Source organism: Martes martes, assembly GCF_963455335.1.
Source record: "Martes martes genome assembly, chromosome: 9".
Taxonomy (NCBI): Eukaryota; Metazoa; Chordata; class Mammalia; order Carnivora; family Mustelidae; genus Martes; species Martes martes.
In genome coordinates this window covers 120,102,545-120,114,758 of record NC_137896.1, presented here as the reverse complement: position 1 = coordinate 120,114,758, position 12,214 = coordinate 120,102,545, and the positions used below count along the sequence as shown (strand labels likewise).

The following is a 12,214-nucleotide window of genomic DNA, read 5'->3' as shown; positions in this document are numbered from 1 at the left end:
AGGGCCTAGGGTGGAGGACAAGGGAGCTGGACTGTGAGCTGTCAGGAGGGGTCAGGCTCATTAGACCCCAGGTCCTCCGGCTGCCGTCCATCTCCTCGCTGCACTGAGGGTGCCAGTGTCCCTAACTAAGCTCGGCCGTGCTGGGCTTGCTCACAGGTGTCCACAGGTTTCCAGTGCAACAACATGATGTCAGCCCTGCCCAGCAACTTCCTGGACCGCCTTCTGTCCACCGCCCTCATGGAGGACGCAGAGATCCGCCTCTTTGTTCTAGAGATTCTCATCAGTTTCATCGATCGTCATGGCAACCGCCACAAGTTCTCTACCATCAGGTGAACTTGGGGTCTCCCCTCCAGTAGGTGTATGGTGGGGGAGAAGACTCCCCGTAGGTCTCCCACCCAGGTGAGAGGACAGTTCCCTTATTCAGTGGGAACCAGCAGGACCTGATCATGGACATGGACCCTGGGGTCCTACGGGAGCAGGAGAGATGGAAGGGTTCTCCCGGGGAGCCAGGGGATGGAGTGGAGATGGGGGAGAGGAAGAGCAGGTACTAAAGGGAGTTAGTGGGTGGGGAGGAAGAAAGGGGGTGCAGGTTTATCAGTAAAGACTGGCGAGGAGGGGAAGGTGGGAAGAGAATAATCAGAATTGGTGTTTTAAAGATTTTATTTATTTATTAGAGAGAGTGAGAGAGGAGAAGGTCAGAGGGAGAAGCAGGCTCCCCATGGAGCTGGGAGCCTGATGTGGGACTCTATCCTGGGACTCCGGGATCATGACCTGAGCTGAAGGCAGTTGCTTAAGCAACTGAGCCACCCAGGCGCCCCTGAACTGGTGTTTTAGAAAAAGGGATCAGAAAAAGTGGGCAGGACAGAGGGGTTGAGAACTTGAGGAAAGTGGAGACTGGGCTAAGAACCAATGCAGGGTGAGGGGAGGCTGGGACCCAACTGACAACACTGAGGTAAAGCCCAGTGACGCTGCCTGAGCTCTGACTGGCCTTGCACAGGGCTAAGGTGGCCCCTTGTGTCCCTTCCCAGTACCCTCAGTGACATCTCTGTCCTGAAGCTGAAAGTGGACAAGTGCTCCCGACAGGACACCGTCTTCATGAAGAAGGTTAGCCCCTGTGACCTTAAGCCCCAGTGAACCCCAGGTGGGCCAGGCTCTGTGGGCTCCCGCCTCCCAGCCCCCAAGTCAGCGCTGACCCCATCTTCAGGTCTGCTTGCTCCCTCTTTGAGCACACTTAGTCGGGATGACCAGCCGAACCCTCGGGGGGCCAAGTACTTGAGAGAGAGAGAAAAGGCACCCTCTCCCTAAGGGTGGAGGTGGGGTGCACACAGCCTTGCCCCGCCTGCAGACTGGTCTCCTCCCACTCTCCCTGCCCCTCCCACCTCCACCCACCCACTATGGCCTTGCCCCCGTCCTTTTCCCACGCCCAGCACTCCCAGCAGCTCTACAGACATATCTACCTGAGCTGCAAAGAGCAGTCGAACACACAGCAGCACTATGAGGCGCTCTACGGCTTGCTGGCGCTCATCAGCATTGAGCTGGCCAACGAGGAGGTGGTGGTCGACCTCATCCGCCTGGTGCTGGCTGTTCAGGTGGGGCTGTTCAGGTGGGACCTGGTGTGGGTAGCATGTGGCGGGGTGGGATCCACGAGGGGCACCGGCTGGGCAAGCATTCATGAGACCACAGCTGTCTCAGAGCCCGGGAATACGGCACCCTTGGCTCCCCATTCCTCCAGGGACCACAAGCCATGGTTCTGTTCAGGGAACCACCCAAGAATGCCTCATTCGTGGCTGGCGCCCATCCTCAGGCCAGAGGAGACCCAGGGAACAGGCTTTTTCAAAAACACCCTTTGGTCCCTGGTATTTCAAGTCTCACAAGGTCTGAATGAGACTTCAAGGGGTACCAAGTTCTCATAAACCTTGAGTGATCCCAGAACAAACCTCATCTGTGCATCGTCTGGTGTCCAAGCCTGGCTGTGTCTCAGAATTACCCCAAGCACTTACGAAAATTACATATTCCCAGTTTTTGCCCCATGCGTGGGGTCTTGGAGATTCAACAAGCCTCCCTCACGACTCTGAGAGAGCCAGTGTTCACTAGATAGGGCTGCAGCCTTCCCGAGTCCTTCTGGATGGAGGTGTACTCTTAAGGATGCTGGGTATTGGGGTGGGTCCTTCAGACCTCAAAAGACCGGGCAGTGTCCAGGGTCCTGAAGCTAGGCAGCTTCAGATCCTACCTAGGAGCAGGAATGAGGGCAAACCTGGGAATTCAGTGGGGGAGAATCTTGGGCCACCAGGGCTAAATCCTGCAAGGCCAACCCAGCCGCTATGATTGTCTTCACTCTAGAACTTGAGATTCCTCTATGTCCCAGTCCCAAGTAACTGTCGCAACTCTCTCGGCTTAATATGGGGACCCAGTTTAGCAAACCAGTCCAGTCCCCCAAGAGTCATTCAAGGCCTATATTCAAGGACACAGCATCCTAGAGGTAGGATTAATGATGAGGGTTTGGACGGTCAAGGTCACCAAAGTCGGAACCGCAAAGTGGAGAATGACGTCATCACCCCTCCGCTCAAGTACTTATGAGCTCCCAGATCATGTGTTGTTCTCAGGGTGATTCCCTTCCACTTTACCAAGGATGACTTCTGTCTCCCAGGAACTTACGGGACAAATGCTGAAAAAGGCTTGGTCTAAAGAGATGGGCCGTCCCTTACTAAAGAAGGCTGGGAGAGGTTGGGCGGAGGTTGGGGCACCAATGTTAATTTGTCTGTTGAAAAACTCCAAGGCGCCTCTGTGTTGCCACAGGACGTGGCCCAGGTCAATGAAGAGAACTTGCCCGTGTACAACCGCTGTGCCCTCTACGCGCTGGGCGCGGCCTACCTGAACCTCATCAGCCAGCTCACCACAGTCCCTGCCTTCTGCCAACACATCCATGAGGTTGGTGTCCTCGAGACCCTGAGAGTTCAGGAGGCCCTCGGCTTGGGGTTTCCCCGGAACCACTCATCCTCCATTGCAGGAGCTCCGTGCCACATGTAGGCATTGAGGAAGGGTTGACGGGACAACTAGGGACCAGGGGAAGTTACCAGAGGCAGCATTTCCTCCTGTATGACACCACATAGCGTGGTGGGGTCTGCCACAGGCAGGAACCTGGACCCCTTTCTTACCTGCAACCCACCTGCCTCTACTCTCTGCCCCCACCCATGCCGCCCCCGCTCCTGGAGGCCCAGCTACACACCACTCTGGTGTCGTCTAGGATGAATGCTACTTTTAAAAAAAAAAGTTTTTATCATGGAAGTTTTCAAACATCACCAAAGCAGTGTGAGGAGAGCAGTGAACATCCATATTTCTATCATGCGGATGAAACAGGAGGGTTTTCCCACATTTGCTTTATCTCGTTTTCACTTTTTCTTATTTCACAGCAAATCTCAGCTTGCATGTCATTTTACCCCTGTAGATATCAGTGTTGTGTGTAAAAAATATGGACCCCTTCCTACCTAACCACCATGCTATTAACGTGCCTAACTAAGTTATCCGTAATGCCTTGGTGTTATCTAATACCCAGTCTATATTCAAATGTCCCCAAAAGACATTTTAAAAACATACTGAAGTATTTATAAGTGGAATGATAGAATTTCTAGGATTAACTTTGAAATACACAAGCAAAGGGGCACCTGGGTGGCTCAGTGGGTTAAAGCCTCTGCCTTCAGCTCAGGTCATGATCCCAGGGTCCTGGGATTGAGCCCCGCACTGGGCTCTCTGCTCAGTGGCGAGCCTGCTTCCCCCTCTCTCTCTCTGCCTGCCTCTCTGCCTACTTGCGATCTCTGTCTGTCAAATAAATAAATAAAAGTCTTTAAAAAAAATACACAAGCAAAACGAACTAAAATAAGAAACCTCGAGTCCCAGCTGGCTCGGGGGTGCTGGGGGCCATGGGGGAGGGGCACTGTGTCACCTTGCCCCCGCAGCATGGGCCAATAGGGGGCGCAGAGAAGGCCGTGCCCAGACCTGGCCGGCTCACTCCTGCCCATACTTGCACGCCAACTAGCCTCCCGCCTCTCACCATCTTACCAACTTTCACTGGAACTGCGTCTGTGACTGTCCATCAGGATGTTTCTGCTCCGCACCTGGGTTGGGGGGAGGGTGTGACCTCAGCTCCCCCTTCCACGTTTACATAGAAAATAGGAATAGGGTACAGGAGCAAGCAACCGCCATCTCCCCAGGGCTAAGTGCCCTGCCTTTGAAGGACGCTTGATGCGTACCGCTGTGAGGGTCACTGTTGATCTGAGTTTGTCCCTTCGAAGCCCAGCTGCAGGGTGCTCGGGCAAGGAGTCTGTGGGAGGAAGGAACCACCAGGATCGGGGTGGGGGAGAGAAAGCCTTTGCCTGCCCAGAGCTCTTCCCCTCTGTCGACCCCAGTTCTCATGTGGTTCCTCCCAACTGCAGGTGATAGAGACTCGGAAGAAGGAGGCTCCCTACATGCTGCCTGAGGCCGTGTTTGTGGAGAAGCCCAGGTGAGGAGAACACCTGGGACCTGGTGAGCGAGAAGGTGGGCAGTCTGAAGCCGGGGCTGAGGCCTTCGTGGGCTCAAGGGCCGGAAGTGGACCCTGCCTGTGGCCCAGACGTTCTGGGTCCAGTGTGACCTTCATCACGGGGCCATAATCCCCCCTTGAGCTGCGTCAGTGTGTTGTGCTCTGGAAAGTTTGATGTAAGCTTCCGGGGCTTTGGCCAAGCCCATGGACTGTGCCTCCTGGAGAAGTCGTTCTTGCAAGACACCGGATCCATCCAGGTGGCGTCCTCGGACTGCAGTCTGTGTCATGCCAGCCTCAGAGGAACTCAAGGAAAATACTGGGAAAAAGCAAAACGTCCAACCAGAGGGGGTAGCTTTGTAGACGATGGCCTTTCCACCACAGCGGTTTGGGAGAAAAGTTCATGGGAACCATGCATGGTGCAATCAGTAGATAAAAACGGTGACAGAACAGGAATTCAAGGGGTGAGGTGACGTGTGTGTGTATGTGTACGGGCACATGCGCATAGACCTGAGCCCCCGGAAGGATTCTGCACAAAATGCAAAGATGTTGTCTCTGGAAAGTGGGACTATGGCTGATTTTCTTTTCCTTCTGCTTCTCTGTCATTTTGTAGGATGAATGTTCCTTTTATAATAAAGTCATTAGGAGATCCCACTAGTTGCCTCTTTTCCTTCTGTGTCTTCCAGGTTGTCCCAAAATCTAGACGGAGTAGTGATTGAGTTCCTCTTCCGTCAGAGCAAGATCAGCGAGGTCCTGGGGGGCAGCGGCTACAACTCCGACAGGCTCTGCCTGCCCTACGTCCCTCAGCTGACAGGTAGGCCCTCTGCGCGAGCACTTCCGAGACTGCCTCTTGCTGTTCCTCAGTAGAACAGGGCCTGAGCCTGAGGGGCTTGGGTGCCCTTCAGGGCCTCCGCCGGCCCCTGGCGTGTCACGTGGGAGTGGACAAACGCAGGGGAGATCTGCGGTGAGAGCCTCTCGATTCCCCCACCTCTTCTCCTCAGGGCCGGATCCTTGGGGGAAGGTGGCCCATGAGACAGGCCCACTTGTGGACGGGAGAGGCCCCACGGAGCCCCAAAGAGCACGCATGGGCCGTGCACGTTCCCTGCCCTTTACTCCCTGAAAATCCTTAGACGGGTTTCCCGGCATCTGGCAAATGAAAAGTTTCATTTTCCTTGACTAGCAAATAGGGATTAACGACCCCTGCCTTAGGGGGCTGGTGGGAGACGCACACAGAATAATAACGCCACAGGCACTTCAGGAAATGCTCCACAAGTGACAGCTTCTCGTGCACCTTGCTGTGTGCTTTCTGGTCACGAGCGGCTGCTTTGTGCTCATCGAGGATTTCAAAATTGTAGCCTTAAACAGCAAAACTCACCACCCTAAGGCTGGCAGCCTTCAGAAAACCAGCTGTCACCTCCGTGCATCCTGAGCCTTCCAGAAGGACTGTGGGTCAGGCAAAGGTGGGGGATGGGGGCGAGATGGTGCCAGAGCTGTGAGCCTGGCTCGCTCTGAGCACGGCAACTCTAGCTTCTGGGCTTCCCTCTCCCAGATGAGGATCGCTTATCTAAGAGGAAGAGCATTGGAGAAACCATTTCCCTGCAGGTGGAGGTGGAATCCAGGAACAGCCCAGAGAAGGAGGAGGTGAGTGGCCTGTTCTCGATATGCTGTCCCGCATCCCCAGGGGAGGGGACCGGCTCTGGCTGCTTGCCAGTCAGGCACTCCAGGCTCCAGGCTCCCCTAACTGCATAACACATTTAAAGTTGCGTGGAAAGCCAATTTCTCAAATACCCCATTTTCTTACCATCTCTAGTCATGTATGTCATAGATATTTCCATCTGGAAAAATTATATGCACTACTCACACACACACACACACACACACACACACACACCGCTCCCATGACAACGTCATACAAATCCCTCTTGAAAAGCTTGCTTGTGATCATTTCCCATTCCTAGCGGAGGCCGGTGTGCGCCGTGTTGGAAACCGGAAGGCCTAACAGGAGAGATGAGGGCGAGAAGAGCTTTCACAGTGTTTCTTCCAGAAAGATCAATAGAGGTGCTTTTTTAAAGACAAAGTTGTGGCTTAAAGATCTCTCTTCCATTTTCTCTTGGGGGCTCTGAATATCTAATTTATGTCCAAATGAACCGGGGATATCTCCGCTGTCATTACTTCTTCTACCTCCGGAAATAAAGCAGATGTGCCCATGAGTAAGCAAGAAGGAATCACAGTGGAAAGACTCAACTTACTCCTACAAATGAAAAAGAAATAAGGACGGGGCAGAGCAGGAGCGGAAGGGGTCATGAGGGGGATGAAGCCATGAGACGCAGCACACTTGGGTTTAACTGGGTCTCCCGCCATTAAGGAAACTGACAGGTGAGGAAGCCTCAGTAGAAAGTGAGGAGGATGCCCAGGAGCAGGAGGGGGGACTGGGACAGTTTCTACCTGTTGGTGCTGGGGTAGCCGTGGAGGACAGACTCTACCCTGAGCCTTTCCCCAGACGCACCGGAGCAAGGAGAAGTCGTTGGGGTCAGGACCGAGCCTCCCTCTAACTGTGCCCTTAGCCACCTTCCCTGCTCTTCTGTCACTGGGGCACTTGTCTGGAACCTTCCCCTACAAGGAAGGAAGCCCTGACTTGGGCTAATTGGAAGACTGGAATGGAGTTGAAGCTGGCGTCCTCCCAGGCCTTCCGGCTCTGCGAGACAGGGAACCGTGTCAGGGTTGCAGCGGGAGTTGGCTGCTGTTCCCCGCAAAGTTGTGATTCTCCTTCCCAGGAATTAAGAGACCCTCAGGAACTGATGAGTAAAATGAAGCAGAAGGAGAAGGAGAAACAGAGCCTCCTACTCTCTAGTGTCCCCTGAGTGACCAGAATGGGTTCCTTTTCTTCCCAGGGAGTCCGCCTAGCTCAGGGGAGCCTGGTAGCTACAAGAAGAGTGTGGGGGCCTCCAGCCTGTGCCCTTCAGCCACGCCATGCTTCTTTCCACTCTCAGCCTGCCATACCCTACCAGAAGCCTGCGCTGGATCCCTGTAACTGAGGGCTCAGCACAGCTCCCTCTGCGTGTCCTTCCCATGCTAACAGGCTGTGCCCTCTCTACCGCGGGACCAGCCATTAAGTGACCAGTGCTCACTTAATATTCCATGAACGACTGTCACCCATATCTACATCTCTAGCCTTCCTCCTCACACGAGCATTTGCTGAATGGTAGTCAAATCAGAAAAGGACAGCTCAGTCCTTTTCACATTTTCACTAAAGAAATGTGTCCATGCAGTCACACCCAGATCAGGGGAGAGAACGTTGTCATTGCCCAAGAGACTCCCCTCCCAAAGGGAGCCACTAGCCTGACTTCAGTCCTTTCTTGGACTTTATAGCAGTGAAATAATTTTCTGCTGCGTCTGCTTCTTTCACTTAATACTGTGTTTAAGTGATGGCATAGGAGTGAATCATGGATCCGGCCTCAGGGAGCCCAGAGTCTCCTGGGGACTACCTAGGACTTAGTTCAAAGTCTTCACGGCTTTCAGCCTCTACCCAAGGCTGTGTGGCTATGGGGCGGTCCTTCTTTGGGTTTGTTATTTTCCACCTCCTTTACTAGGCCCTGCGAGGGCTGAGAACCTGTGACCCAGGTCCCTGAGCCGACCTCAGCGTGTCTGACCTTTACTCAATACTCAGATCACCTCAGTGGGTCATTTGATATCCTGAGTCTTCAAAAACATTATTCAGTTCTTAAAATATCCATTTGGGGTATTTGCCAGCTGCTTCCCCTTGCTGCCAGTATTTTCTGTTACATTCTCTGAAGATTTTTTTTTAATTTCACGGGGTTTTCTTCCCATGGGGCTTGATGGGACAAGCTGGGGTGGGGGTGGGGAGGCAGGGAGGCACCAGGCTTTTCCAGGTGATTCTTGGCACGCTGATGAGAACTGGGCCCCCCCCACCCCACCCCACCCCGACCCTGCCATCCCGCTGCCGTCCTTCAGGGGACAGCTCTGTGCCCGCCTGCTGGGGGAGCTTCAGGGACCCTGGTGAGAATGTGGGTGTCCTGGGGCAGCTTCCCTCACTGGGGACATTCTTCTGAGGAGGCAGAGGGGCTGCCCACTAACTGAGGAAGCCCGAGCCACCTCCCCCACCCCCACCCCACCTTTCTGATCACTTCTGTCCCTTCTCCCTCAGCGAGTGCCTGCCGAGGAGATCACCTATGAGACCCTAAAGAAGGCCATCGGTGAGTTGGCGGGGAGGCTGGGGCTGGGTCCTGGGGGAGGCACGGGTGTGGGCAGCACCCCTGAAACTCAGGACCGCTACCACAGCTGCCATGAAAAGCTCCTCTTCCCTGATGGGGATCATCAGCGCCGGCCCGCATCTCCTCGGTCTGGCAACCCTTCTTCGACAACAGCGAGATGCCCTTAAGAACAATCAACTGAGGGTTACAGCCAGTTAGGCAAAAAGCAATTTTGTGTAAATACTTAGACCATTTTTTTGGTGGATTATAATACAAAAGAACAAGTTGACCAGTGAAAGATAGGAAGAACAAATCAGATTCATAGTTACTGGCAACAGATTGTAAAATGCAGTAGTACCTCCCTTGTCTGGGTGAGTGGGCAGTGAAGTATTCCGAATAAGAGAATTTTTCTGATAACTGATGATAAATTATATTTTCAGATGCCAGACCATTTTCATTGGGGTTGTCCCTGGTAGTAGTCCTTCTGAAGGCGCAGTCTGCTCAGCCTTCTTCAAGCGTGGACATATCGAACCACCACCCCCTTCTTTATTTTTGCTGTATCATTTTGGAAACTAAAAGGAATGTGTAGAAGCCTTAAACTGGACAGCATCGGACTGCTGGGCCCTATTGGCTGAGCTCTTATCTTGGCTCTTGGGATCCATCTGGCTTTGCCACTGTTGGTGTCCCTTTCCAATCAGTGCCAGAGTACTTCCCATTCCAGACACTTCTTTGAGAGTCTTAGTGGCGATGCAGCTTTAAAATCTTTAACAGGGGTGCCTGGGTGGCTCAGTGGGTTAAAGTCTCTACCTTCAGCTCGGGTCATGATCCCAGGCTCCTGGGATCGAGCCCCACATCGCGCTCTCTGCTCAGCGGGGAGCCTGCTTCCCCCTCTCTCTCTCTACCTGACTCTGTGCCTACTGATGATCTCTGTCTGTCAAATAAATAAATAAATAAATAATTGTTTAAATAATAGATATATAATAAAATAAAATCTTTAACAGCTTTAAAAGCCCAGCTGAAGGGTCCCCTTCACGGGTTCTCAGGTTCTTTCATGAGGAAAGGGGCCGAGCCTCAGGCCCAATCACCGTAAGATCTAGCCATCATGGGCCCAAGTAATGGCAACCCACCCTCCATGCCCCACTCATCAGCAGGGGGCAGGGCCCCAAGCGCAGTCACGGACGGCGCTCCCCTGGAGGGGTCCAGTCATCTTGCTGTCTTCTCCAGGCCCTGCCCCCGAGTCCGTGGGGCAGGACCTCGGGGCTGACCCAGCTCTCTGTGCCACAGTGGACAGCGTAGCAGTCGAGGAGCAGGAACGTGAACGGCGGCGACAGGTGGTGGAGAAGTTCCAGAAGGCACCCTTTGAGGAGATCGCTGCCCACTGCGGGGCCAGGGTGAGTGAGCTATAACAGGACTGATTCCTTGGGGACCCAAGCAGGGCTGAGTTTCTAGGAAGTCTTGGCACTTTTGTCACCCAGAAATTAGCGTCTAGATCCTACCAATGCCCCGGCGCTGCATCGTTTCTCCAAAAACCCAGAGGCTGGGCTATTAGCCATACACTCCTTTAGATCTCGTAATTTCTCTATGAAGAGGAAGTCCTGACCTCGGGAGCTCCTGCATCAGCTGGACAGACTGTAATACTTACAACAGCAAGTCTGTAGCTCGCACTTAGGCACATGCCAGAACATCTTCCATTTATTAGCTCATGTCATTGTCATGACACCTCTGCAAGGGCCGTGCCGTCATGCGCATCTCATTACGGGTGAATGGGGAATGAGCCCCGCCAGAGGAGAGATGGCCATTGTTCACAACAGGGTCCCGCTACCAGCCAGGGACTGCCCGGTAGGGGGTACAGAACAGCCTGGCCCTGGAAAAGAGATTTGAAAGAGACGGTGGCAAATAAGTAAAAAGGAGGACTCCTGTCTATGCATTTCTTGAAATTGATTAGGATTCGTTAGCCACAATGGCCATCTTAGGAACAATGCAACATAATTATAAACATCCCCAATTGCAAATAACTTCTATTTTATTGTGATTTTTTTTCCTCTCGGTAAAAATATGTGTTATTTTCTTTTCTATTATGTAAGAGATATTATCTATATTTCTGTATATCTTAATGTATAATAACAATGTAATAAGATACATAAATACCTATAGATTTTTCTGGGCCTATGTTATCCTCACCTGTTCCATCTCTAGAGGTGCACCCTGCTCATTTCATGAGCTCAGAGCTGAGGGGCCCGTTCCTGAATCAGGCACAGTCTCACTCTCTGTGTACATGGGCTTAGTTAGAGCCAGAAGGGACCAAAGAGAGCCTCCTCCCTAACCCACCAGTTTAGCACAGCTGCTCCTTGGAAGTTGAGGGAGATCTCAAACCAGCTGTGAGCCTCCTGACTATATATGCCCAGCAGGGCCCTACGACCCACTTGCAGGAACTATGGGCCCTTTACGAGCTGTCTACTGAGGCCCTCCTGGGGGTCCCGGCCTCTGTGCCGTCCCCAGCCGGCCTTCCTGGGTGGCCCTACCTGATCTGAACCCACAGGTAGGATCCAGAGATAAGTGCCAGAAATAAGCTCACACCAGTTCCCCTTCTAAGACTGCAACCAGCCCCCATCTCCACGGGTTCTCTGGACAGTGGGTCTCACAAGAGTGGGGAAGCCCCTGGCTGACTTCCCTCTGTTTGTGTCTAGGCATCACTGCTGCAGAGCAAACTCAATCAGATCTTTGAAATCACCATCCGGTAAGTGGCAGCCCTGGGCAGGGACCCCACCCCCACCCCACCCAATCCTCCTTTCTCACCTGTCTCCAGGCATCCCTGCCTCCAGGGCTTCATGCAGCCACCAGCTCTCCCAGATAAGGAAAGCAAGACTAGAGGGAGAAAAAGATAGCTCAGTGAAGCCCAGAAAAGAGCCAGGGGTCCTAAGCTCCCAGGCTGGTATTTTCTAAAGCAACAGTGTTACTGTAGAGCCTGCAGTGAAGCTATACTTCAAGTGAAATCTAGAAGATTCTAGAACTTGCAACCTAGGAACCCATGGAGTGACAGTCTCTGGTCCCTGTTCAAAGAAAAACCCAATTCAGCTACTCCTTTTGGTTGCATGGGGTGGGACCCGAGAGACCCCTTCTCACACTTTTCTCCCCCGTGTGCTTCTGCCCAGGCCCCCCCCAAGCCCATCAGGCACCATCACCGCAGCCTATGGCCAGCCTCAGAACCACTCCATCCCAGTCTACGAGATGAAGTTTCCTGATCTGTGCGTATACTGAATCCAGAAGACAGAGCTCCTCGGCCGGGTGGGGTCTGAGGGAGGGACTGGCCCTCACAACCCACCCCTGTGGCCTGGAAATGGAACTGAGATGTCAGAGAAAAAGCAGCTTGGTTGGCAGCACCTCCCCAGCTAAGCAAGGGAGAGCCTTGGGCCCCCTCTCAGCCCTCCCACTTCCTCCTCGTCTTCCCTGAGGGAGATCAGCCTCTGGAGCCAATAAGCATCTCACCTGC

The 12,214-nt window shown here is 53.3% G+C and overlaps 1 protein-coding gene across 1 annotated transcript in view; it reads left to right on the top strand.

Moving 5' to 3' along the window:
* The window catches only part of EFR3B (EFR3 homolog B), a gene marked incomplete at its 5' end in the record, with an annotated part of 84,400 nt that extends 72,186 nt beyond the window's left edge, over positions 1–12,214 (top strand). Inside the window, 11 exons of the mRNA XM_080814695.1 lie at positions 157–329; positions 1,029–1,104; positions 1,428–1,589; positions 2,797–2,928; positions 4,431–4,498; positions 5,200–5,327; positions 6,063–6,154; positions 8,679–8,727; positions 10,009–10,115; positions 11,412–11,461; positions 11,877–12,214. Coding sequence (XP_080670821.1) covers positions 157–329; positions 1,029–1,104; positions 1,428–1,589; positions 2,797–2,928; positions 4,431–4,498; positions 5,200–5,327; positions 6,063–6,154; positions 8,679–8,727; positions 10,009–10,115; positions 11,412–11,461; positions 11,877–11,982 — 1,143 coding nt within the window. The 3' untranslated portion in view covers positions 11,983–12,214. The remainder of the gene's footprint in view (positions 1–156; positions 330–1,028; positions 1,105–1,427; positions 1,590–2,796; positions 2,929–4,430; positions 4,499–5,199; positions 5,328–6,062; positions 6,155–8,678; positions 8,728–10,008; positions 10,116–11,411; positions 11,462–11,876) is intronic.